Source organism: Budorcas taxicolor, chromosome 3 (assembly GCF_023091745.1).
Source record: "Budorcas taxicolor isolate Tak-1 chromosome 3, Takin1.1, whole genome shotgun sequence".
NCBI classification, from domain to species: domain Eukaryota; kingdom Metazoa; phylum Chordata; class Mammalia; order Artiodactyla; family Bovidae; genus Budorcas; species Budorcas taxicolor.
In genome coordinates this window covers 120,650,410-120,678,281 of record NC_068912.1, presented here as the reverse complement: position 1 = coordinate 120,678,281, position 27,872 = coordinate 120,650,410, and the positions used below count along the sequence as shown (strand labels likewise).

Genomic DNA, 27,872 nt, shown 5'->3' with positions numbered 1-27,872 from the left:
TTACACCTTTACCTTGTAAAGAGCCAATAATGAGAACTACTCACTCAATATCTAAACAATAGTGCTTTATTGGTGAAAGGTTAGTTTCAGTGGATACAAAATTGCTGTGTAAAATAAGTTTTCAAAATACATTTTTATAGGTAAAGTTTTATCTCTCAGTAACTAAAGAGCAATTATCTATTAGCAAAAGTATTTAGATTGGGGCAGCAAAACAGAAGGGAATTTGAAAGTGTAGGTCCACCCACACCCACGCATCCATTAGGTGGCAGCTGGCACTAGACTTACTGGGCTTATAACGTCTACCACTTTCAAGTACTGCCACCCCACCCCCTTTTAAAAAACAGCTTTTACTAGCGAAGTTGATAAATGCCAAAATGGAACACTTCTTGGTAAATAAAACCTGTACCCTGCACCCAAACCGATAGCTCCTGACCACTCACCGTCAGGCAGCAGTGAAGGGCAGTCGGGGGAACACTAGACGGCCTTCTGCAGCGCACCTGGCTAACGCTGCCACCATCTCCCTTCCTTCCTGGGTGGCCTCGGCCCTGGAGCGCAGCGCTTCTCCACATCAGCCCCTGTGCTCCAGTGGGATGAGAATGCTGAGCCAGCAGCCACTCCCTCCAGTCTCCTTCCATGTGGCACTTCTGGGGACCGATCAACCGCAGGGCAAGGACCCAGCCAGTGCGGCACCCACGGTGGCACCGTCAGCCAGCCCACAGAGCAAGTCTGAAAGAGCCTTCCCTCTCAAGCCACCTGTGGACAAGTCTGTGCTAACATGTAAGGAAGGAAACCACGGTGGCTGAAAATGGACGGGACAGGCCACACACTGCTATCTGCCTGAACACCGTTGAGAGTGGGATCAGTCCAAGTGAAGCCAAACCAGGAGAACTGCGCTGGGAACCGTGGCGGTGCTGCCCAGACGCAGCTTCCATACCGCAGTCACAGGAAACACGCCAAGCCTGCCCAAACGGCAGGCTTCTGCACAGACCAACTGCTAACTCCCCGTAAGAAGTTATGCTTGAATCTAGTTGAGTACAGAGCCCACTGACTCTCACCACACAGGTAAGGGTCTCAGCCGTGACATGGAAACGGCGGCTCGTGGGCTTTCGTGGCAGAGTTTGTAGAACGTGGCTTGCGCTGAGTCCTCTGCAGTGGTTTAAAAAATGACCTCACAATTCAAAGACTTGTTTAAAAACTCACCCCTAACAGCCTGCTTGTAAAAAAGCTATTTAAGTATAAGCATGTATCCAATTAGATACCTTTTCATTTGGTAAACAGATAATGTGCAGATGTATTAACAGCATGGAGTTATAGCAGCAAAACTGGTTTTGGATGTTGTGGTCAAACGAAAAGCAAGGCAGGGGAGCAGGTGCCATGGCTTGGGGAGAGACGGCCTGGTACCCGGGCAGCTCATCCTTCTGTCTTCATGTCTCTACTGCACAGGAACGTTCTCGGAAATCTGAACGTTCTAGAAGTAAATCTCGATTAGTCGGTTAGGCCAGTCAAACGGAACTCCACTATTAACTATGCGTGCTGACTGGTCCCTGGGAATCAGTTCTAGCGTTAGTGGTTACTTAAAGTGGAAGAATAAGGAAAATGGACAGTTCACTTCACAAAATATAAAGTACAACAGAACAATGAAATGCAAATGTTAAGGTACTTCATACAAAATAACACATTGAAAGTTCTAAGAAAAATTAAATTCTTAGGCACAGGTACTGTGAAATGTAGACAGGCACCCCCCCAACAGTCTTGAAAACACGCAGCTGTGTTACTCATCGGAATAGTTATCTTGCAAAGTGTTTCCTGGAAAGAAAAAACACAAGACATTTATGTGGGAGTGAGGCCCTGCCCACTACTCAGGCCACAACCAGCAGGATTTTTCTGTGTAGTAACAAAGGGCAAAGGTTGAGCAGACAGTGGGCCCCGAGGACCACAGTGTCTACTAAAGGCAAAACCTCATTTACGAAGTTCTTGGAAACCAGGATGAAAAGTACGCAGAAATGTATTGGTTTTATGTACCCAAAGTGGAATTCTCGTAATTCCGTAAAGCTTCAGAAAGAGGAGCGGCAGGACAGAGAAGTGAGCCAACCGCCATGGCTCCCTCCCGCCCCAGGGCAGCCCTGGCACTCCGCGGCCCCTCTCCCTCCCACTGCCTCCCGGCAGGCGCACACCTGCCCAGGCAGCACCCCCCACCCCCACCGGCGTCAGAAGGTCCACCAGCTGCCAAGGGTGTGACCACAGCGCCAGCATCCTCCCTGCTGAAGCGGGGCCTCCGCACCCACTCAGAGAGGCCCCTGGGACCTTCCCAAGGTTCCAACACGACGACCAAGGAGAAGCAGTCACCCCTGACCCAGGTGGGTCCCCTGGATGCTCCCTCTAGAAGTCAGTGCTTGTACCCTCCTGCCTCCTTGTGTCTTTCTGTGCAGCGATTTCACAACTAAAACCTCTCCCAATAAGCCACCAAGGGCAAGGGCTTTATTTGGTGACCAGCACCCCCAACCTGGCCCCGCCCAGGTCCTTCATCAGCTGTGTGTCATGGAGACCTCTGACAGGTGCCCAACCTCAGGGCCTCTCACCTTCTGTCTCACTGGTCCTGCAATGTGGTAGCTCAGCCTGCAGCTGCTCACGTCGTCACAGTACGTGAGTCACGTTGTCACAGTACGTGAGTGACGCTGCTACAGTCCCAGGCCCCTTAACCACACTGGAGACCCTCTGCCCAAATCCCGGCTTCTCCCTGGAGCTGGGCTGGCGCGCACTGTCTGGCCCCGGGCAGCTCCTCCAGGTAGTGGGCCGGCCTCCACCCCGACCCCACTCCTCCTCCGGGTTCTGACTTTACCTTCTGCTCCCTCCTCTTGGAGCTAGTTAGCCACTGCCTGGACAGCTCTAAGCATCCCCTGTCCAAGAGGCAGGGAGAGGGCACTGCGGAGAGGCCGCACAGCCCGGCCAGACCCCCGGAGCCACCGAGGATGAGCAGTCAGGGCGGAGCTGCAGTGAGGGGCCAGGCCAGCAGCCTCCCTCGAGGGGACCCCTCAGCCCACCTCTACTTCTGCTCTGCCTGAGCTGTGCCAATTACATGAAGTTCCCTTTGGCTCCTTCCTCCACTATCCTACATGCGGTTGAGTTTGCTGCTCACCATGTCTTCTCATAAGACTTCTAGGATCAAGAGATTTCTGGCCAAGAAACAAGAGCAGAGTCGTCCCATTCCTCAACGGATTCGAGCGAAAACTGCGAATAAACCCGGGTACCCCTCCGAGAGCAGATCCTGGAGGAGAGCCAAGCTGGGTCTGTCAGGGCCTCACACGGGAGCTGCGAACCGCGCTGCCACGCCTCCCGGCCCCAGCAGCGGGCGCGCCACTGCCGCCCAGCAGCTCACGGGAGGGGTGCTGGCTCCAGGCGCTCCCTGCTCTCTCACTAGTGGCCCACGCGGCTTAGCAAGAGACACGGGAAAGCTTCCACTGCAAAGAATTCTCTTTGTAAAGATACTCTGAGCCTTAATAAATTTCAGATTGTATGACCAACAAAAGCTACTTCAATATACAATTTTTCTCCTACTGTTGAGAGATTAAATCTCTAAAGTAGGAGTCTGGAGAGTTCTTGGGGGTGAATCCACCGCTACCGGGAAGGTGATAGACCCAGCTCCTCGGGGACAGAAGCTCTGCACTCGTTTCAGGCCTCACCCTGTAGGTCTTGTCATCTGTATACTGAATTTTACCCTTAACAAATGTGATCTAGGAAGTCGGACATTTTCCTGTAGGGGTGTGGGTGGCGTGGGAACCTTTAACCTCTAGCCAGTCCGTCCGAGGGCAGTTGACAACCTCAACTTGTGACTGGCATCTGAAGTGGGGGCAGACTGGTGCCCCGTCTGGGACTGAGCCCCATGCTGCGGGGTCGGATGTGAGCTCCAGGCGGCAGGCGTGGGGACCTGCATGCATCTGGGAGCAGGAATGAGGTGTCCCAGGTGGAAGGAAACATAGGAGGGAAGAGCAGACTTCTTCCCTACACAGAAAGGACCAGCTTGGCTTCCCACTCCAGCTGCTGACCACGCTTCCAGGCTGAGAAAACATGGCTGCCCTTCACTAGATGGGGCATGGGAAGCTGTGGTCTCCCGGGAGCCACCCTCCCTCAGGGGCCGCGGCCGCTCCCCGGGCCGGGTCTTACCTCACACGTGGTGCCCATGGACCCCGCCGTCACCGTCGCCACCCTGCAGCTGCAGCTGCATCTGCGCCTGCATCCGTGCAATCATCTCCTGCATGCGGCGGAGCTGTGGGTGCGAGCGGGGCACGTGAGCCTGGGGCCCTCATGGGCCGTGACTGCAGCCCCACGAGCTAACTCTAGCTGACTCTGACCAGCCAGTGAAAGACCCACGGTCTCAACAGAACACCGAGCACACGAGAAAAGGCAATTCAAATGAAAAATGAAAAAGACCAAGAAACGGGAGAAATAGGAAAGGAAAGACAGCACGAGAGCGTTTGACCTAGAAAGGCTAGAAACAGCTGCTGCCCCCCCGAGGGGACCGTCCCGGAGGGGCCCGAGGCCGGGCCACTCCCGTGGGGACCGTCCCCAAGGGGCCCGAATCCCAAGGTGACTGTCCCCCAGGGGCCCAAGGCCCAGCTGCTCCCGTGGGGACCGTCCCCGAGGGGCCCAAATCCCGGGGTGACTGTCCTCGAGGGGCCTGAGGCCCGGCCACTCCTTCGGTGACCATCCCCCCATCCCCTCACGAGCGCCCTGCACCTCCACCCCGGGTCTCCAGGGCGGGCGGCCGCCCCGTCAGGGGCCCTGGGGCACTCGACAGGCAGGCTCTGCAGGGACTACGCCTCGCTAGAAGCCGCGGTCCTCGGCCGCCCCCTGCCCCCTGGAGCTTCCTGTCGGCTCCGACTCTGAGCACACTTCTCGGGGCAGCTTTCTCTAGCTCCATCCCTCCTGTGAGTCATGCGTATTCCCTAAATTTTTCTTAATGACGGTGAGTGACAACTTCTGTCGTTATATTTTCACCGTCTGTGTGTATGAAAACTGCTGTTTTTTAAACCTTATACAAATCAGCCATGTTACTAAACTCTATTTCCAACTTTCCCATTAAATTGCTATTGAACATTAGAAACTACAATACTTTTCTACTTACCTCAGCTTCCTTCTCCAGCAGTATCTGGTCTTTATTCATGTCTTCACTTTCCACTTTCCTAAGAGTTGAAAGGAATTACAAGTATAATATTACGACAAATACGGCTGGTCGTTTCTGATGAGAGATACCCGAAGTAAAATTTCACTGTACAACTTCTCAGAAGTACAATTTCTGAGAAAAACCTATTGGAAGTCACACAGACTGACTATCTCTCAGACTAACAGCATGAATGAGTGAGAAAAGAAAAAATGGCCAAAAAGAAAACACAGAATGGAAGATCAAAGACATTTTTCTTACTCTAAGCTGGGGGGATGGGTGGGTGGAACACTACCAACTTCACTCAAAAAACAGCAGATTTTATCTGAAGAGTAGGTTTCTAAGGTAAGTTCTGAACAAAGCCTACAGCCGTCACACTGTGAAAGGAACACGCTGTAAGCGTCCAGGCCGAGAAGCGGGCGTGGAGGCCTCTGAGCCTGCAGACGCAGCTCCGCACAGCGGCTGCACGGCACCACGGCCTGACGGTCCGCGGACAACATGCTCTCACTGCCTCTAAATCCGTTCTTAACGTGTGGTCCCCAAATTAACACCACCTTAAAGTAATCTCCAAAGTGCGCCTCATACATGGGTACAAAGGACCTTGTATGGAAAAAGGACCCAACACAAGCCCGTGGCCTTTCGACTAGAACTGTTCTTGATCTAAATGATTAGAGACGCCTTTCAACAGGCAAAGCAGATCAAAAACACACCCAGCCCCACGAGCGATTAAACTAGCAACAAGTATGTGGAGATAGCTCTGGGCAGGACACCGAACGGTGATGCTGGCGGCCAGCTGAGCTGGGCACAGGAGCAAAGGGGACGGCACAGCTTGGGCAATGACCTGCCGCCTCTCTTGAGCCTCTCGGACCGGAAGTTCTCGTAGTGCAGGTCCTGGGTCACCTCCTGGAGATCCTGCATGTGGGTGCTGCAAGACAAGAGACGCACCGGAGTTGGGAGGCATGCGCCTGCCACTCGCAGGGGGACACCTGGTCACGCACACGCAGCACACGCCAGGAACGAGACCCCGGGGCACCTCCCACAGGAGACCACCGCCCACGGTCAGAGGGAGCGCCACCGAGGTGAGCGCTGCCTAAACCAGAGCACACTCCTCTGAAGGGACTTATGAGAACACGCAGTTCAGACGCTCGTGACTCCGCAAGCTTAACCTTTATACCAGAGGGAGCCTGTCACTGTTACCCGCGGAGAAAACCATCAGGGTGTCCGAGCCTGAGGTGGAGCACAGGCCCCGGCAGGAGAGGCCAGTCTGCGGTAGTCAGAAGGGGGCGGGCCTCCACACTGAGCTGGACTGCCCACTTCAGGGGCGCAGGGAACCCCCGCTTGGAAGCCCCGCTCTCCCGGCCAGGCGCCGCCACGGGGAACAGACGGTACTCACATGAGCATCGTCCTCAGCTTCAGGAAGTCGTTGTGCTCCGGGTTCTCCACCTCCACGACGCCCCAGGGGTAGAGGCGGCCTCTGACCTTCTTGCCTTTGGCTTCAATCAGCTGATTGGATCCAACCACAGAGAAAGGGATGCTGGCCTAGAAGGAGACACACGGGGTAGACTGGCTCCACAGGGGGAACCCCAGCTTTCACTGCAAACACAGGGACGTGAGCAGAGAACGCGTACACTGCCGCCGACCGCAGGGCTCACTGCAAAGCCGAAGGCACACAGGCCACTTACGAGTGGCGGCTGTCTCCACGGGGGACAGGTGTATGGAGCTCAGCCTTCAGGAAGGGTTCTAAGCCTCGGGTGACAGCTACGCCGAAGCACGCCGAGAGCCAAACCACTAGTGTACCTGAGCCTGCCCGGGCAAGCCCAGAGATCAAGCCTCCAGAAATCTGGCCCTCCGCCAGCTCTTTCCAGGTTAAATGCACTGACTGCAGGAAGCGGGCTTCCCGGGTAGCACTAGAGGTGAAGAATCCGCCCGTCAGTGCAGGAGACCTGGGTTCAACCCTGGAGTCAGGAAGATCCCTGGAGGAGGAAGCGGCAACCCACTCCTGTGTTCTTGTCTGGGAAATCCCAGGGACTGAGGAGCCTGGTGGGCTACAGTCCAAGGGGTCACCAAAGGGTCACACACAACTTAGCGGCTAACTAGCAGCCACCACGGAAAGGTAAGAGGGACCGACCCTGTACATCTGGAGACCCAGCGCCCACCTTGAGAAGCCTCGTCTGCTCTTTAAAGTCCTCATCTTCGTCGGACTCTGCATCGGGTAAGTGATAGATTTTGATGCTGTGTTCCTCAATTTCATCCAGAATCTGAAAGGATGACCACACCAGGAGCAACTGTAGCAAGCTGCGTACTGTTCCAGTCACAGTTAACGCCCCGTATGAGAAACTTGTCAGAGCGATCCAGATGTCAACAAAGAATCCTACTGATTAAAACCATTTTCAAATGATCTTACAAACCACTCGAAAGCCTGGCGTGCACTCTGAGGGGTCCTCCGGTCAGAACAACAACAGGAATGCAGCCCCCCGCCCTGCCGAGGCCGTGGACTGACAGCCGTCCCCGAGCAGCCACAGAGGGCGCCATACACAAGCAGCCCGGCAAGGGGCCGCTCGGCAGGGCCAGGAGGGGCCAGGGGGACACCTGCCAGTGGCCAGAGGGCAACACGGAATCCAGGAGGGCTGGGAGGCAGGGCCGAGTGTGACTGGGGCTGACAAGTGGACAAGTCCCCAGTGTCAGGAAGGGACCGAGGGTCTCAATTTCATCTAACAGGCCAAGAGTGCTGAACCAAGTGGCAGAGTTGCCTAGAGGAAAAAAACTGGGCTGGAGTGGAAGCTAGCACGCATTCACCCGTCAGTCTACCAGAAACCTAGCCCGCAAGCCCTCGCAAGTGCTGGGCATCCACCAGGTCTGGGGCAGGGTGGCCCTCTGCTTACCCTCACGCTAGCATCTGGGCTCTCAACGGAAGAGAAAACACAGGCCAAGGCAGCAGGAAGCAGGTCTGCTTCAAACCTGCTCCCAAGCTTGTTCCTCCTTAACGTGGCGAGGGCCTCGCGTGGTCAGAGATCCCGGGCGAGCTCACGGTCCACACTAGGTCACGAGCTAGGAAAAGGCCTCCCTGCATCCTGGCCCCAGCAAGCTGGCCTTGGCCTGCTCGGGACGGCTCCCTCCCTCTCTGCTGAGATAGGGAAGCTGAGCAGGGAGCCGGAAGCTGCCCTGCCCCCTGCCCCACAAGACGAGGCTTACGCTGGGGATGAGGGCAGGGCAAAGTCAGTAACTAGGCCACCCAGAATTGGAAGAGAGGAGAAAGTGATAGATCGACACTAACCGTGCGAGCTCAGTCTGGGTGACGACAAGAACCATGGGATCGTCTTGACAGGGAGGGAGGGGCGGACAGAGGTCTGGGGACAGACGTCCGTAGACAAGGAAAGGAGCGTGTGGACAGGCACAGGAGAAAAGCCAGGTAAGAGGGGACTGGAAAGGCCCAAGATTCCATTTCACTTCAGACTCTGAGATCAAGACCTATGAGCTCTGTACACATCATCAGAGATGGATATAGAGCATTCTAACCCTGACAGCTCTCTCCACTGCATGTCTGAAATATATCTCCTATTAAGGTGAAGTCCCCTGAAGTGGAGCTGCTCAACTGTTTACTGTCAGGGACGAAAGTGCCTAAGTTCTCAGGTGCTCTTCCAAGGGCCTGCGTGTTTTCTAAAAAACTGGCAGCGTTTAAGACAATAAAGGAGAAGGCTGACAGAAGACATCAGGAGAAACACAAGAACAGAAACGTCAGTAGGCGAAATCTTTTACAAAACGATAATCAGCGTCTAAAAATACAGGCCCATCTATGAGGCGGTAAAAAACGCAACGGAGCAGCAACGCTCTAAAACCCAAGAAACACCAATGGGGTTCAAGCGCCTGGAAGAGACTGGGACCAGCGACGGGGCAAAGGCCTGCGGGGGAGGCCCACACCCAGGCTCCAGAGAGGCCGACAAGATACCAACTCATCTGAGGAAAACACACTCTTTCAAAGTACAGCGCACATCCATTTCCTCCTAAGCTTACACGACCGTGAGACACAGAGTCGCGCTGACGCTAGTAGCACCAGCACCAGGGAGGCCTGCTCGGTGGAGGCCTGCTCGGGGCCCCCGCCCCTCCCCTCCCAGGCCCGCCCCGGGAGCCCAGCACGCACCCTTTTCTTCAGGCGCTCCCTCTCCTTCAGGGTGAGCGTGTCGGCTTTCGCGATGACAGGTACAATATTCACCTTGTTGTGGATCGCCTTCATGAACGCGACATCCAATGGCTTCAGTCTGAAAGTCATGTTTAAGGGAAGCATGTTTCTCAGGACTGCCTCCCTTCTCACAGCGGCGCACGCAGGTCGGGGGCTGCGCGGGCGCGGGGGCTGCGCGGGCGCTCACCCGTGCCCGAAGGGGGAGATGAAGTAGAAGCAGCAGTGCACCCTGTTGTCCACGATGTGCCGCCTGTTGAGGCCGCTCTCGTCGTGCAGGTACCGCTCGAATTGCTCGTCGATGTAGCAGATGATGGTTTTAAAGCTGAGACACAAACACCAACCATCACGGGATACGAAGACAAACACGTTTCTCTAGCCCCCGCCCCTCTAGCAGATGTGACTTAATAACCCAACTGCAGGATGGAAACGGAAAGCCGACTCCTAGGTTTGGCAACACAGTGGCTTTTGGAAACTGCGCCAAGAATCATCTCCTCTACGCCCGGATGCGATAGGTTACAGAGCCTGCGCTGGCTGACAGGAGACAGACGGGAGCCCGGGGGAGTGGGAGCAGGACTCGCAGGAGCCAGGGAGGAACCCCAGGAGGAGGAGAGATGAGGGAGGCCCCCTGCCCCTCCCGCCCTCTCCCTGTCAGTGCTGGAAAGCTGCTGCCTTGGGTTTGCAGGATTAGGACCAAGAGAGGCTGTACAGTGAAAGCGGTGCTCTCTCCAGGGGGCACAGCCCAGACTACCCTCACAGTCCACCTCCTCACTTCCTTACTGTGTGTGCAAAGTCGCCAATAAGCAGCCAACTACAGACACTCAGTCTGGAGCAAGTCTCTTCAGAGATTTCATCTTCCTGAATATGCAAAGGAGGAAGACTCCTATAATCTCTCGTTCACTAGCCATGGTCCAAATCAAGGTGCTTTATTGATGTTAGCATTTGCTGTTTGGCTGGCTTTGTGATATCAGATCTCACTAGAATGCTCTTAAGAGAAAATACTCATTCCTTGGGAAATTCCTCATTAAAAACGCTATAATGAGAATGGTTTAAATCGCCTTATCATTCTGTCACACACAGCTACCCCAGACCCAGCGATCGTGAGTGACATGACAGACTGAAGCACATGGAGACACGCTTGGCAGGGGCACAGCTGCATCACCGAGGGCCCTGGGGACGCACCAGTCCCTGCAGTTGATGGCGTCCCCGTAGCCCGGGGTGTCCACCACAGTCAGACGCAGCTTCACCCCGCGCTCTTCAATCTCAACAGTGGAAGCCTCAATCTGGACAGTTCTTTCAATTTTCTCTAAAACAGAAGCAACCTTGTTACTTTCCTATTATTAAACAAGTGACTCAGAAGTAGCTATTTCTCTTTAAGGACAGTTCTCAGAGGGTAACATGAAGACTGTGTAAAAAGGATCCCAGGGACAGCAAGAGAAACATTGTAGCTGAGATTAAAGGGCTGTAGTGAGGTAAAAAAAATGTCAATATTGAAAATGGCAACTTCTCCTCCTGGGACAGGAAGAACAATGACTGACTCATCTAAAGACTGCCCCGGGAATGCAGCCCTATTGTGGGGGCCTAGGGCCCAGGCTGATGGATTCACAGCCGACTCAGCAGCCTCACAAAGCCCAGGGGTCAGTGCTGGACACGCACACCCAAGGGAAAGGGGTCAGATGACACCCATGCCCACAGAAACTTTCTCTGTATGCAGGTTTTTTCATGAGCAACCATTTTGACTTGATCCTCATCAAACACGTAATACAGGCAGGAACTATCACACCCTGTAGACAAAGAAATCAAGTATGGGAAAGACGGGCCACAGGCCATGCAAGCATGCCAGGTGCGGCGCCCCTTCCCCTGCCCAACAGCTGTTGCGTCCAGAGTCACACAGAGCAGCAGGGCCGAGGCACAGGCCCCTAGCTGCGCTCTGCAGGCCCAACCTTGCCGAGCTGTCACTGCAGCGCGGGACCTTCTGTACCTGCTGCTCCAGGGATAACTCTTTCTGGGTAGAGGTCGGTCAGGAACAGGCTGTTGATGAGCGTCGATTTTCCGAGCCCCGATTCACCTTGAAATGAAAAGGAATGTGATGTCATGATGTTACCTGTGCGACACAGTCAAGCCCGCTGAGTGCTGACGTGAGGCCTGGCCCTGGACTAAGCACCTCACAAACATCCTTCTCTGCATCCCGTGTGACCACAATGGATTTGGCACAACCGCCCTGGTCCCACTGATGGGAACAGGGGCTCTGAGGTCACTAGCCTGCACGCTCGGGCTGCTGTCCAGAGCGAGGCCTCAGTTGGAATCCAGAGAAATCTGGAGAAATCTGAGAAATCCTAAGACCATAATTCCGTATGCGGTGGTTTAGTCGCTCAGTTGTATCCGACCCCTGAGACCCGCCATGGGCTGTAGTCTTCCAGGCTCCTCTGTCCATGGGATTTTCCAGACAAGAATACTGGAGTGGGTTGCCATTTCCTTCTCCAGGGGATCTTCCTGACACAGGAATCAAACCAGAGTCTCCTGCATTGCAGGCAGGTTCTTTACTGCCTGAGCTGCAAGGGAAGCCCAACTCCATCTGGCCTTTCGCCAAATACGTGGAGCGGGCTTGAAGTGGCCCCTTATCTCTTGATAAACAGGATGCACAGGTTTCCAGGTATGGGCTCTGCTAACCGTTAGACTTACCACATTTCAGAAAGCTGAACAGACACAGCAGTGTCAGAGGCACCCAGCCTCCCGAGCTGTGGGGGCAGGGTGGGGATGCAGGGACACCCCAGACTCCCGTCACGTGACTGGCCACGTGACCAGCCGGCCAGCAAGGTGGGAGCAGGCCCCCTCCCCCTTCCTGTTTCACTCACAGCCCCACACCCACTGCTGGTGGCCACCACAGGCAGGGCAGGCAGCTTCCCACTCCTCTGTGGGTAGCACACCCCACGGCAGGCAGCACATGTTCCCCCAAGCAGTTAGTGAGTTAGAAACTGCTCTTCAATATTGTAAAGTAGCCTTCAATTAAAATAAATTTAATTAAAAAAATTAAAAAATTCCTCTTCAACCACTAACTACGTATTCTGAATATTTGAAACTTAACTTCAAAGATGTAGACCACCAAGAAATTGAAATGTATATTCCAAGGAAGAACAACCAGACCCCACCACTTTGCCGGAGGTCGTCACCTAAGGCTCAGTTTTGTACGTGTTGGTCTGACCGGCCCTGGGCACCTCAGCTCCACCCCCTCTCTGTTATGTCCTGCAGAGTTAGGGAAGGAGCACACATCTGATCTGAAAATTACCTCTGGGAATATCAAGAACAAAAAATTGAATCTGAAATCGGCAGACACATAATTCGGACTGTACTTTAACTAGAGCGCAGTTTTCACAGATGAAAAGTAACATTAAAGGGGCAAAACCACAGTCACATACTGAGCCTTTCCAAATATGAGAGTAAGAATACGGCCGACCGCGTGCTCTCGCGCTAAGCTACCCTTTTAATAAAGTGCCCAGTGATGCTCGTCCACTGCAGGTGCAGGGGCCCTGACCAGTTTGCCAAGCCCTCTCCGAGCGCCTGCCCAGGCGCAGATGGGGACACAACGGCGAGTCCCTGCCCCCGTGGGGCTCTGCCGTCCAGCAGGGGAGGTGACGGACAAACAGCCACCCTGCTACCAACAGAGTGCTGACAGCTCTGAGCAATCCAGCTGAAATCGGACCCAGGCCCGAAGACAGCTCAGCAAAGGCGTCTGAGCAGAGGTGCCCGACTCTGAACCATGAGTCTCCGCTTTAAGGGTGTAAGTGACTGTTTCCCTGGGAATCACTTTGGGGTGACATCCACAACCTGCTCATTAGCTCAGCAGACGAGGCCGCCCCGGGCTGACCTCCGAGCACACCCAGCCCTGCTGTGTTCTGCACCAGCATCTCCATCTCCGCTGAGTTTCCCTAACAGGTACCTGGCGATGGGCAGACAAGACACACAGACGAGGCGTGGGCCAGCGTGAATCCATCGCCACCAACACATCTGAACGCAAAGCACAGGACGCACTGTGCTCTCGAGCTCTCACGCAGCACACGCTCGGCTCCGGAGGCTGCTTGTTGCCGCCGCCCCTACTGGTAGCCCATTTCTCTGCACTGTCGAGCAACGTTCCGCGAGCGGATACAACCCGTGTGGTGCTGGGCCGACGCCTGCGTGTGTCCAGAGAGGCGGGCCCAAGCACTCACCCAGGCTGCAGTGTGCCATCATTCCTCCTGGGCACACAGCTGGGAGCGCGCGGCCGTGAAGAACGCCCACGCCTGAGCACCGCGCCCGCAGTGAGGCCGCGCCCGCAGTGAGGCGGCTCCCGCTGCTCCACCCCCTGCCCAGCGCAGCAGCCATCTGACGGGTGCGGGGGACCACCTGGTTGTGGTTTTAGGGGCGCTTTACTGTGACCCGAGGAGACTACACCCTCGTGCGTTTGCCAGCCATCTGCTTATTCCTGTGAAGCGTCTGTCCACACCTTTGACTCTCTTTGTAACCGGGTCACTCGTCTTCTTACTGAGCCTGCGGAGGTCTTCCATATTCCAGATGGGAGTCCTGTGTCACAAACACTGCAAGCGCTTGCCCGGCCTGTGGCCCACTTTCGCGTCACTGCCTTTTGAGGAAGCAAATCCTGAATGGAGCACAATGTGTCATTTCCTTTTGTGGTCAGTGTTCCTCATGCCCTAAGCAACCTGCTACTCCGGAGTCATAAACTTTTCGTAGCTTTCCAACTAGGTCAACAACTGGTTGAGTGAACAGGTGATGCTTCAGTATGAAGCAGAGGTTGGAATTCATTTTCTGCCAGTCATTCAGCTGTTTCAGCACTGTTTGGGAAGACTAACCTGTGCCCATGCCAGATCTCGGCGGCGCCTTTGTCCACCATGAGCTGAGCGCCTCTACACCTGCCTTACACACTGCGGGTGCTGGAAATCAGACTGTTGCTGTCATATCCTGGGCCCTCTGCATTTACAACTGCATTTTAGAATCAAATGGTTAATTCCTGTTGTCAAAAGCCCCTGCAATTTTGGCTGGGACTGTACTGACTCTATGGACCCATCTGGGGAGGGTGGACACCCGCAGAGCCCAGCGCACCAGGGCAGGGGTGAGGGTTCACCCTTCCTCAGCCTTCCCCTGGTTTTTCCTGGCAGCGCCTGCACATTGGCAGTGTAGGTCCTGCACACGTTAACGTTAAGTTATCCCTAAGCACTATGTTGGAGGAGGAAATGGCAACCCACTCCAGTGTTCTAACCTAGAGAATCCCAGGGACGGGGGAGCCTGGTGGGCTGCCATCTATGGGCTCGCACAGTCAGACGCGACTGAAGCGACTTAGCAGCAGCAGCAGCAGTATGTACCTCTTATATTACTGTAAATGGTACTGTCTCTTAAGAAGATTTTATTAATGTAATTGCCTTTGACATTATATTTTTAAGTTTGTTTTTAAACTACTTGTTGGTAACATACAGAAATAAAGCTGGTTTTTATATACTCACTGGGAGCCTGCAACCTTGCTATTTTGATCTAGTAGCTATGTAGTTTTCTTATGATTTTAATATACACAAATATGTCATTTGTAATTAAGGAGAGTTTACTTCCTTCTCTCAGTTTTTTATCAGTGAGAGTGCTGCTAACTACAGGTATTTCCCCTTCAGAACCAGTGACTGCTTTCCCATATTAAACCATGCATTCCTGCAATAAAACCCCCTTTGTTTAGGAAGTACAGTCAGTCTTGCTATATGACATTTGCTTTGAAACTGACAATCTGTTCCAACACAACAGATATATTAGGGGACAATTTCCACATAATACAAACCTCACACTTTCTTACAGGTGATGAGAAGCCAAGTCCAGCAAGCAGAACCAGCCCGAGGAGCACTCCCACGGCACCCAGCTAGCTGTTTGCCATAGGCCGCCGCCAGGCAGCACCCCTGCTCACAGCAACGCGCAGGCTGCACCCTGCCGAGGCCCGCTTTCCCACCTCGGGCTCAGGGGCTCGTCTGGTGTGGTACTTTTCTCAACCAGTTCACGTGTAGACGGAGGTGGTTTTCGCACTGTTCAATGTGTGGTAGAGGAAGGCTCTGAGTGGGCCCGCTTCCCCACAAGCTGCACGGCCGCACATCATGACGCCTGCTGAAGAACACGCAGACACCGCATCACGCTGGAACTGAGTGCAGCAAGCGATTTCACAGCGCAGGACTCGCGACCACCGCAGTAAGGTGTCACGTCTACGCTCCCGAGGGGGTCAGTCTGCGTCTCCAGCCACCTGTAACAGGGCAGTGCTTGGCCTGGCACTCTCCTCGGAGAGCGTCTCTGCTGAACGCTCCACGTGCGTTCACAGGATGTCTGCCCTGCAGCTGTTCAGCAGTCCTGGCAGCGGCGCCATAGTTTGATGGTATAATTTAAACACTCTACACGACTGACTTTCTATTTGCTTCCTCAGCTACTGTGAGGAGTGCTGGAAACTCTTGTTAGTATCTCTCTCCTCAGATCCTGCATCAGGCATATTTAAGATGGTGCCGCTCTGAACAGACCCCTTTCTCGTTAGGATATGACGTTCCTCACGTTTGGCATTCCTCGGGGGCAGACGTAGAGTCTGCTCTGACAGGAATGAAAGCACCTCAGCTTTCTTACGATTGGGGCGTGCGTGATGAGGCCCCGCTCCTTTTACATCTTGCTGGTTTCTGCACAGAAGGGCCTTCCTGGCACCGCGGGACCGCCGTCCACGTGCACACACCACCCGGGCTGCGCTCACGCCCCCGGACGCCGCCCTGCTTCTCGTCTCATCTACGCTTTCATCTTTCTCCACTCTCTTTTGGACTAAATACTTGTTTACATTCTGTTTTAACAAACCTACTGGCTGCCAGCCAGATCTTCATTTTCCCAGCGGCCGCTCTGAGGTTCACAGCCTGCACGGGTAACTCAGCGTCTCCCTTTTGAGCACTTTCTGTCACCTCACCCATCATGAAAGCTCACAGCCACACGCTTTTATCCACCCCCTGCCCGCTGTGTGATCCTGCTCATCTGACCCGTGCACGTTTCACACTATGGATTATCTCTGAAAGAAACTTCTTACTTACCAACCCCACCTGCCATTCTCAGCGCTCCCCTTCCTCCACCAACCTGAAAATTTCATCTCTCTTATGGTGTAGTCTGATACTCAACAACTCTTTCCACTAACTTACAAGAAAATGTCTTTATCTTCTCTTCCCAACTTCCGTTTTTCAGGGTGATTTTTGATGGAACACAGAACTCTCGGCTGTTAAGAACTTCAAACCGTCCTTCTGCAGGGTCTGCGTCAGTCCCGAAGAGCTGCCAGTGACCCTTCCTGCCCCTGGCCCTCTGTGGGTACTGCTTCCTCTTTTCTGGCTGCCTGTGGGATCGTCCCATTTGTCAGTGGTTTTCACCTCCTGACCCTGGGCCCTGGCGCTCTTCTATATTTACTCTTCCTGGTTCTTTGGATGCTCTCCGTTATCCCCTTTCTTCTGCAGTGAATACTCTGTTGAGCCCATCAGAAAATTCTTCATCTCAGGTGCTGTATCTATTTTAATCTTCACAAGTTCCGTTTTCTTCTTTTCTGGATCTACTTCCCCTGCTCGGTCTCCCTCCTGCTTACAGGCTGCTTTCTTCCCCCTTGTCTGCAGACCCAACAGCTTTCTGCCGGATGCTCAGCACTGTGCGCTACACTGCACATGTCCAGACACTGACGTCCTTTAATAAGTTGTAGGCTTTGTCCTGGCAAGTAGCTGGATCATTTGTAAATAAACTTGATCCTTTTAAGGTTCATTTAGAAGTTTTTATAGGGAGGGTGTAGACCAGCCTTTACGTGAGTTTACCCCTGCTCCCACGCAAGGGCTCTGCTCAGCGTCGCAGGCGCTCTCGCCCCTGGTTGGCTGGACTCCACTGCCTCCTGACGCCTCTCAAGGCAGCCTCCAGCTCTGCTCAGCTCCTTCCTGGTGGCTGTGTTCTACCGGACTTCCTGGAAGCTCCCCACCCTCTACCGGCATGCGGACCACCTGCAGCCCCAGGCGAGAGGGAGCCCCCGCAGAGGCGGAGGGAGGCGGCCTTGTCTCCAGAACTCTGCCGGGGCCTCAGCCCCCGAACTGTGGTCTTCTCAGCCAAGACCACTTGCTCTGGTTCACTCCTCCCTGGGGAAGGGCAGGTGGCTGGCAGCAAGTTGGAATAGCTTTACAGTTCATATAATTTTTTCCTTCTCTCAAGGATCCAAGTCCTGCATTCCTGTTCAAAGTCTTAAAAGGGCTGTTTCATGCATCTTGCCCAGCCATCTGGTTATTCACACCAGGAGGACTGGTCTGGTATAGTCATTTCAGGATTCAGCAAACTACAGTGCTCCGGGAAATCCAGCCCACTAGCTCGTAACAAAACAGCTTCACCAAAAGCTGCGAGGCTCACAGTGCCTTCAATACTCACTGTCTGACCCTTTGCAGAAAGTCTGTCAACCCAAGTTATTCCACCAGGGCCGGAAATACAAGTAACGGTCTGACTTGAATGAAGCGACGGACCTGTGTCCCAGGCTGCACTGCATCTCTCCCGACTAGAAACCTGAGTCTGCGTGATCACCAGCCTCATGCAACCATGCTCCTCAAACGCGTCGCTAGTCAGTTCTCCGGGCCCAGGGTCCCACACTTCTTTTTCCATCTCAGATCTGTGAACTGTTTATCCTAGGAAATAACTGCTTGTCCCATTCCTGCGTGACCACCCCATCAAGGTTTTCCAGGGGCATCTTAGCATTTGGGGAGAATTCTGCAGCTATCGAGACTGTAATACAAAGTGATACAGTAAGGAGAACTAACTGTTCATCAACTTAGCTTTGCTCTGGATACACTAAACCCTGATATGCATGCCACAATCCATGATGAAATGCATCTGACATAACAGGAAGAAATTTCAGTTAAGCACTCGATTTCAAAGGACTGTACGCACTCATTTAAAAATATGTCCCTTGTTTAAAATAGATCTACCACAAAAGCCATAGAGTTATTTTTATGAGTATTAAATAAATAAACACTTCTAGTTAAAATATATGTTACCTTTAAAGTACAACAAATTACTGTAAAATTCGGAAGGCTAAACCAACCAGACATTCATCATCTCATGGACTCTCTGGGTTTGAAGTTGGGGAGTATCTAAGGTGGGTCCTTACGGCTTGAGGGTCTCTCTGTGGTCACAGTGATGTCAGCCAGGAGTGGTGGTCACCAGCAGGCCTAACTGGAGCAAGGACGGTTCTGAGATGGGAGCCTCAGTGCCTTGCCTGTGGACTTCTCCATAAGGTACTGACTGTCCCCCGAGGGACTGCTTCAGAGAAAGCGAGGCACAGGCCAGTCTCTCTAGGTCACGTGTCCTCATCTGGCAACGTCCCATTGGCTGCCCGGGGAAGCCCTGCCCTGTGGGGGAGGGACCAGAAAGGCCGATGGGGCGGGGGACCTCAGAGGCTGTCACAGCGAGCACACCCTCTCACTGCACACAAACGAGGGAATGACAGGGCAGCTTTCCCTTCGTACTCCAGGAAAATTCTCTAGAGAATTTCCCCCAAATTCTCGAGGTGTTTGATTCTGTCCGCAGAGGAGTCCCGTGGCTCTGGAGGCCACACTGTCACACCCAAGGGTGGGAAAGGGAGGCGCCCAGATTCAACAACCCGAGGGCATAAGTGAGTCTCTTACCAACCACCATCAGTGTGAATTCAAAACCTTTTTTCACTGACTTTCGGTGAACTTGATTGGGAAGGTTTGCAAATCCAACATATCCAGGAGTTTCTGGATTTATAAACTGAGCTGGTTGTTGCTAAAAAAAGAACAATTAAACACCTTATTAGTTGCTTTTAACATATTATTAAACCTGTGACATAGATATCATTAGTTTTCACAAATCAAAAAGTATACACATAAATCAATATTCCAAAAAGTCACTGCTATCAGAAAGCTTAACACCATTTAAAAAACCAATCCAGTATCATTTCATACCTACACGCTAACCTAAAATAACATTTCTGTTAAGCAACACACCAAAGATACGTTAACTCATCTCACTACCATTTCAATCTTGACGTGAGAAACTGTCTATAGAGTGAAAGGAAAGTCAGTCAAACTTACAAAGTAAGGCCCAACTGACAGTGGTTTCATCCATCAAACTCAGCTCAAGAGCAGCTTCAGGAGAAGCAGGAAGCAGCCCTGTCTCCTGCGCAGGCCCAGCTCCCCAGAGTGGAGCCAGGGGTGAGGCAGGCCACCGAGAGGCGCCATGCTGGGAACCCCACCCCCCAGACGGAGAGAAAGAAGACAGAGAGCCCCTCGGAGAGCCCCTCGACAGCCTGTCATGAGGGGACGCCGCACCGCGAGGTCGCTAACACTGAGGAGTCTAGGCTGTGGCTTACTGACCACGGCAAGAAAGCAAGACACAGCGATAGAGACTTCTTAAACATAAAAGGCAAGATTTAGAATGGTGTTTCCTTTGAGATATATTAACATATTCACATGTGTGTGCACACAGATATAAAAACAATATTCAGAAATGTTGCAATGTTACAAGTGGTTGGAGAAGGCAATGGCACCCCACTCTAGTACTCTTGCCTGGAAAATCCTACGGACGGAGGAGCCTGGAAGGCGGCAGTCCATGGGGTCGCTAAGAGTCAGACAGGACTGAGCGACTTCCCTTTCACTTTTCACTTTCATGCACTGGAGAAGGAAATGGCAACCCACTCCAGTGTTCTTGCCTGGAGAATCCCAGGGACGGGGAAGCCTGGTGGGCTGCCGTCTCTGGGGTCACACAGAGTCGGACACGACTGAAGTGACTTAGCAGCTGTGGCAGTAGCAGTACAAGTGGTTATTCTGAATAACGGAATTATGGTTAATTATTATTTTCTTTTCCGCTTATCAAAGATCCATACTGATGCCTATATAAAAAATGAAAATTACTATGATGTTTCTGTATCACAGTAACAAACACCCAAAGACTTAAAAATAAAAGGCAAAGAGAAACAATAATCTTGCAACTTTAACCACAAATTCTGCTTTTCTCAGCATGTCTTTTAGAATCAACTTCTTTCAGGGCTCTGGACTAATTTGTAAGAGCTGACACAAGCCAATTTATCCAGTCTGAGAACCCCATCAATTCCATCATGATAAATTATTACAATTTTAAAATTATTATTTGAATGGTCTGCCAGGTATAATCTAAGGAGGCTAAACAGATCATCATTAATGCTTTTAGAAACATATTGAAAATCTGGAAAAAGATACCTCAGATCTTTTAGGATGACAGGTAAACTAGGACTGTCTTAATGAATCACAGTTAGACAATGACTCATATAAACCTTGACAGTAAAAGGTTTGAAAGCAAAGCAGTTTTTCTCCTTATACTGTGGATACATGATGAAGTACGATCTCTTACCTTAGACATCTTTACTAATGAAGTTGATGGAGTTCTGTCAATCTGTTAAAAAAAAAAAAGTACATTCATACACACACACGTATTTAATACAGTATGAACTGATATGCAATTACACATGAGGCGCCAACAGCTTCTGTTTCACTCAGCTTCTCATTACATCAAATACTTCCCCAGAAATGATGAAATTTTCACCTCTCATTGTATAAGTTAGGTATAAAAAATTAAGCCATGGAAAGTAACCATTTATATGTACATATACATATGTATTCCATGGCCTCAACAATACCTTTCTTATTACTGCTTATACATTAGGCACTAGATATGCAGTAGGAAAAAAAGACGAAGTCCCACAACCTCTGGAATTGTGTGATTTCCTTTCTTTCTCTGAAAACTTTGCACACGGAAGAGATTCCTGTCGGAGTCTATCTGTCTGCTGCCTGCTGGGGAGGGTGCCTGAGCTCTGCAGACTAGACTCTGATCCTGGGGCACACAGAGCCAGCAGCTAAGCTTATAAGTAAAGGAGAAAGGACCGAAGGTGCCTGAGGGTTTGAACCCTGGGAGACAGGGACTGTGCTGGCCAGCCTTGGTAAAAAGTCAGAGATGTGAACGCCCTCCCATCTGACTCTTTCTGGCGCTTAGAAAACAACCTTCACTTTCCTGACTCTCCATATCCCCCAGATGGATATATTCATTCCTGAATACAGCACAAAGTTTCCTTTTTGAATGGAAATGGTCCAACCAGCCCCGAAAAAATGGTGAAGCGAGGTTAAGACAGTTAGAAATTGTAACTCTAATTCCCGGGCACGATGTCACAGAAGACAAGGGCAGGGCCTGGGCTCTCCCTTTCAGGTGCCCTTGAAAAGCCAACCAGAGGGGAGGAGGTGGCTGGAAGGCGCTTCTTCCTAGGGCCGATCCTCACCGAGAGGGGGGAACGCTGCGTGAATCGAGCGCACACAGGAAGGACCACTACTGACCAAGGAGACAGGCAAAGCTCCATCCAGGCTGCCCAAAACACTTCAGCCAAGGGAGCACAGCCGACGCCAACCTACAAGGCAGCAGGGATGCCGGGCAAGCAGAGAAGCAGGAGATGAAGGGCCCCTCGGAAGGAAGAACCAGAGAGGAGTCGTCGAAAAGCCTGGGAACAGATTGTGGGTGTGAGGACTCCAGGGTAGCAGGGTAGGTAGCCGGGGCCCCCGACAGTGTGCCCTCTTTCCCGGCCTCCAGGATGAGCTTGACAGAGGAGAACGATCGGAACCAAGAAAGCTGCAGCACTGTGATGAAGATGCAAGCTGCCGCTCCGTCACTACGGCGTATCTGACTCTCTGCCACCCTGTGGCCTGCAGCATGCCCGGCTCCTCCGACTTCCACCGTCTCCCGCAGCCTGCTCAAACTCCTGTCCACTGAGTCTGGGATGCCATCCAACCATCTCATCCTGTTGCCCACTTCCCCTCCTGCCCTCAACCTCTTCCGTCTTTCCCAGCATCAGTGTCTTTCCCACTGAATCAGCTCCTTGCATCTGGTAGCCAAAGTTTTGGAGCTTCAAATTACAGTTTTCCAAATAACACTTTCTGGACCTAAAATCCATGATTTCCAAACTCAAACTGTGGTAGCTGAATTGATGAACGGTCACAGTAGAGACTTGAAATGTGACAGGGAAGACCAAATACAAGACACTTTAGTGCACGAGGCAAACGAGAGAGAGAGAGAGAGACCGTGGGTAGGGGACAGCCTCAGAGGAAACGGCGAGGAAATGTACTTGTTAGCAGCGAGACTTCCTCCCGTGACTGAGAGGGACCGATGGATAAAAGAAAACAGTGACAGAAGAAACACTTCCCAAGAAGCGCAAGCCCAGGTCCACCTGGAGTTGTGTAACGCAGGAGTGAAATTAAGATCTCTTGAATAGAAGGGGCATCCTAGGCGAACAATGCTCACAGTCCAGAACTTTAAATACGGAACTTCTGCAGCAAAACCTAAGAGCTGGGGGCAGGAGTAAGACCGGAGAGCTGAAATCTTTAAGGGGGAGAAGGGAGCAGTCAGATGGAACTCAGATGGTCCCGGCAAAAGAAGCAGCGGACACTTTGCTTTACATAATAGAGAGATAAGCATCTGACAATGAAAGAAAAGGGAAGGCAGTCATTAAAAAAAACTTACTTCCAAATTAAGAGAAAAAGATGAAAGACCAACTTGATCAAGCCAGTAAAAATGTGGAAAAGAAACAGAAAAATTCAAGAGTATCAGTCATCAGTTTAAATGTGAATTCTCTCCTTAAAAGAGGAGACAGGTTGGGGTGGGGTGGCGGGGAGGGACACCAGAAAACCAGGTACATTACATAAGAAACACGCTTCAAAAAAAGTAGCTGAAAAAAAGATGCTGAAAACAAAGGAAGAGATGCGAAGCAAGTGCAAACACAAAGAACAGGGAGAGATACTGTTAGTATTAATGAGGGCGGGGTTTAAAGCGAAGCGCGGCAGTTATGGAGAAGGCAATGGCACCCACTCCAGTACTCCTGCCTGGAGAATCCCAGGGACAGGGGAGCCTGCTAGGCTGCCGTCTATAGAGTCGCACAGAGTCGGACACGACTGAAGCAACTTAGCAGCAGCAGTGGCATTTATAAGAGGAACAGTTTATAAAAATTAAACATTCAGAAACCTGCACCCACGAACACTTACATCAGATAAACACACAGAACAGAGACTATGCGAACTTAATGGAAGTGCAGCTCCGGTGGAAGGCCTAACAGCTTCTCCCAGAGCTCGACAGACGCCAGTGAGCACAGTGTGAGGCAGGCCGGGGACTGCTGCTGTTAGTGTCCACAGGTAACCCTCGCTGAAACAGAGGCGGAAAGGAACTCCTGGCTGTTCAGAACATTCCTGGATAACCCAGGGTAACAAAGCAAAGCCCTAAGTCATCTAGAAAGCCATGGAAAGAAGACAAATGCAAAAGGAACGCGACACAGCACAGGCTCTCACAGACTCAGGAGATTCGGATTCACGTATTTTCATTACTGAAGAACAATGAAAATAAAGAACTGGAAAATAACCCAACAGAATAGTAAACAAATCCAAAGTTGGTTCTCTGAAACAAACTACTCACAAGTTCCATTAAGGAAAAAAAATTACTGCAAAGAAGGTATAACACAGTCACAGGGACCACAGGTATGAAGATGGCCACAAACTTGAAAATCCAAAGAAACGCATGATTTCTTAGACACTGTAAATGACCAAAACTGAACCAAGAACTGAAAGCCTGACTAGACAAACATCACTGAACAGCAGAATAAAGAACCTACCAATGAAAAAGGGACCACGAGTAGACAGAATCAGAACTCAACTTCATCCAAACCTGAACAGATAAACGCCCTCGTGACCTTGACCTAAGCCGCTACGGATGAAGAGGACGCACTCCAATTTATTTTACGAAGACAGCACAACTCCAGTAACAAACTCAGATGAAGAAACGCTGAGCAAGTGGGCTGGCTGCCGGTCAATCTCACTCAAGAATATGAATGCAAGATCCTCAATGAAATACTTGCTAGCAATTATAAGCCAGAAATGGACCAAAAGCAGCTATTAATGCAAGCTGCTACAACAAATTAGAGAAAACCATATGTGAATACATGCTGAAGATCAAGGTGATAAAACTCAGCAACCAACTCTAATAAAAACACTAAGCGAGGAAGCTGCTTCATACCTTTCAGATCTCTAAACAGTAGATGCTGAATTATTTAAACTGCAACCACTAATTAGGAAGGGATGCCTGTTACCACCATAGCTGTCTTAAAACACTTATGCAAAATTCCAGACATATACAAAAATAGAACCCCACATAACACCCTCAAATATCCCCTCAGCCACTGTTCCCATCCTTGATTATGAATACTAGATAGTTCTAAAAAGTTCTGTTCTGTGCTAGCGCTGAACACCGAGAAAGGGGAATGGCAGGGGCGAGGGGGTGCCACTGACGACAGAGGAGAAACAGAGCAAGTGCGGGAACAAATCTAGAAAGAAAGCAGGCCTCGCAGAAGCGATTCATCTCTATTTTCCTAAATTAGTACGTAAACGTGGTCTAATCCCAGGTGGACTTCCTAATGATGTTTTTTTCCTGTAAGGACTGGATAAAATGGCTTTCAAGTTCACCTGAAGAATGAACGCCTGAGGACAGATAGGAAGACCAGCTGTCACAGACACCTGCTTCAAGCCGACCCCGAGTGGCCGAGGATTCTTGCCCAGTCTCTCTGGAGCTTCCGCAGGCCCGCCCTCCCAGAACTCGGGGCCCCTGCCTGTGCTCTGGCCAACTGCAAGGCAGCACCCTGACAACACTGAACCTGGAGCACACGTGAGCCCAGGACTGGGCTGCCCCACAGGCAAGAAGGGGACCATCACCCCTACCGGCCACCTCTCACTAAGACTCGTCTTGATGGACACACATGGGGAAAACGAGACAACTACTACCTGGAACAGGATGTGAATTCTTAAAAATCATTTGTCTAATTTTCAATTCTACCAAGTTTCTCTTATCACAATGCATTTCTTTCATACAATACTGAGGATTTTTTTCCCCTGAAATACAATTTGGACGCACTATGATTTTCCAACAGTTTGAGTTATTAACTGATTACTCTAAGATGAAAGTTGAAAGAAGTTCAACATTCTTCTGTTGAACTTCTTAACTACCTGCTTATCAGTGAGAAAGTCTCAATCTAGCAACACAAAAAATGCCAAGCACTGTGATTAGTTTAAACCTTGGAAGAAGATCAATCAGATCCCCAAACCTCAGAAATTCAGTTAAAGGAAAACTTTTTGTACTCATTCTAAATAACAGAAATTGCTTAACGTTCTTCTCTCCTGGACCCACGGCTTCCCTCTTCCAGACAGGAACAGCACGCCAACACACAGAAGAAGTCAACTCTTCTAAAGCAAATGGAGACAGAGAACAGATGGCTAAAGCTCGCTTCTCGGCAACATAAACTTGCTTTGCTCAGTGGCGTGTGTGTGTATCAGTGGACCACCGCAAACCACCCTTCACTGACATGTCATCCTTGTAGTTCCATATATTACCCTAATGTACAAATGATCCTGCAATATAGGACCTCAGGGTCTGTAATCCCTCATGCAGAGCCCCTGGAACACTTAGCATTCAGCCTTTGGGTCTGACAGTACACCACAAACGCTCTTCACCGCACAACAGCAGCACTCCACAATCAAATTCCTTTTCTCTAATGACAGCACGGCTATTAGCACAAAATGAGACAACTAAGACTACAAAAATGGCTTCATCCCAATTCTGCCTCCAGATGACTTTTCACATTCTTTTCTCCCTGGAAAAAAAGCCAAAACCAACTTTTTCTTTTCCAGCAGTTTTTGTTTTTCGAGTTGGGTACAAAAAGGGCCTGAATCACATTTATTAAAGACCACACAGAAAGGTTCGTGCCTATGGGTCCTATCCCCATTTCTGTAGGTCACTCTGCTAGCTTAAGAACTGTCAGAATGCAAATTGGACAGAAAAATGAAAAAAATAAAAACTATGATAAAGTTAATGTGGAGAAGATCACTGGCAAGGTTCATTGAGAGTTAGGAGGCTGAATGATGCAAAGAAAGCCTGAGCGGGAGCTACCGAAACCGGAAGGAGAACCTCAGCCTACAAACAGGAGTGGGCCTGCACGACCCCCGCACCGGCACCGCCGCTATCAGCTCTCCCCAGGACGCGGTGGGGGCGGGGGCGGGGCCCCTTTGGGCCCTGAATTTGTCTGGAGGTATCGTGAGGATCTGCGTCGTTCGAGAGAGCTCCGAAAGTCGGCTATGTGCGGGTCACCGTGCCAGGCAACGAGTAATGCTGGGCAGGTCCGCGCCCCTGCCCCTCGCAGAACGGCGACCACACGGAGCAGCAGAGCCTGAAATCGGGCCAACACCTCCTTCGGGGAAAGTCTAATCCGGGCCGAGTCCGGGGCAACAAAGTACCCCGGCAGCGAACGCTGGAAACAAGCGGCCCCAGACTCGAGGCAAGCTCTGTACCAGGGCAGACAGCTGGAAGTAACAACTCAGCGTGGAGGGGCCCGTGTGTACGTCTAGAGGACCCAGACAAGGTGGGGGAGACGAAAACTGGGCGGAAAGCCAACCGGCGGTCCCTGGGCCTTACGGAGCCACAGGTCGGCCCCACTTCGGGCCTGCGGGAGAACCGACCCCCTCGCCCCGCCACGGCGCTCCCGCCCGCCCCCGGAGTCCGCGCTGCACGGGCCTCCTCCCCCCAGTCCTGTCCACCGCCGAGCGGAGGGGCGGCCGGGGCCTCGCGCGCTTCCTCTCGGCCGGGGCGGGCGGGAGGGGGAAGCGCCCACGTCGGCCCGACCCGCACCGTCCCTTCCGGACTACGTCCGCCGGCGAGCGCCCGGCGCCCCGGCCCCACTGCTGACCACGCCCCGCACAACTCCCCCGGGGTTAGCGAGGGCCACTCGGCTTCCCCGAGGACACACCCCGCCGCCTCCGCCCGCGCCAGGGCCCCGGGGGCGGGAAGGGCCGGGGACCCGCACAGGCTAGGGGAGAGGTGAGCGGGAAGGCCCGGGGAGCGGGAGAGGCGGGGAAGACCCGAGAATGGGGAAGGCCTGGGGAGATCCGGGGAGCGCGGGGAGGCCCGGGGGGGATCCGGGAAGCGGGGGGGATCCGGGGAGCGCGGGGAGGCCCGGGGGGGATCCGGGGAACGGGGGGAGATCCGGGGAGCGCGGGGAGGCCCGGGGGGGATCCGGGAAGCGGGGGGGAGATCCGGGGAGCGCGGGGAGGCCCGGGGGGGATCCGGGAAGCGGGGGGGATCCGGGGAGCGCGGGGAGGCCCGGGGGGGATCCGGGGAACGGGGGGAGATCCGGGGAGCGCGGGGAGGCCCGGGGGGGATCCGGGGAACGGGGGGGATCCGGGGAACGGGGGTAGCCGGGGGGGGGGGTATCCGGGGAGGTGGGCGGAGGCCGGGGAGTCGAGAGGGCCCAGGAGCCCAGGCCGGCCGCCCCTCCTCCGCCCCCGTGTCTTCCGGAGCGACCACGGCCCGGAGCGGGCGTCGGCCCCCGGCTCGCGCCTCCAAGGCGGCCGGGCCCCACGGGGACATACTCACCGCCGCCTCGCCGAAGACCTGAGACCAATCGACCGCTCTGCAGACCCG

General features: G+C 52.5%; 1 protein-coding gene across 1 annotated transcript; it reads right to left on the bottom strand.

Moving 5' to 3' along the window:
- Positions 1-50: 50 nt before the first annotated feature.
- SEPTIN2 (septin 2) lies at positions 51-27,869 on the bottom strand. The gene is made up of 13 exons (XM_052637176.1): positions 27,825-27,869; positions 20,733-20,774; positions 19,010-19,130; positions 11,314-11,400; positions 10,515-10,638; positions 9,523-9,657; positions 9,297-9,414; positions 7,315-7,416; positions 6,552-6,697; positions 6,000-6,083; positions 5,123-5,180; positions 4,162-4,264; positions 51-1,806 (listed from the first exon to the last, which is right to left on the bottom strand). Exons 2-12 carry the CDS (start codon positions 20,739-20,741, stop codon positions 4,163-4,165), a joined length of 1,086 nt encoding a protein of 361 aa, XP_052493136.1. The 5' UTR covers positions 20,742-20,774; positions 27,825-27,869; the 3' UTR covers positions 51-1,806; position 4,162.
- Positions 27,870-27,872: the final 3 nt, after the last annotated feature.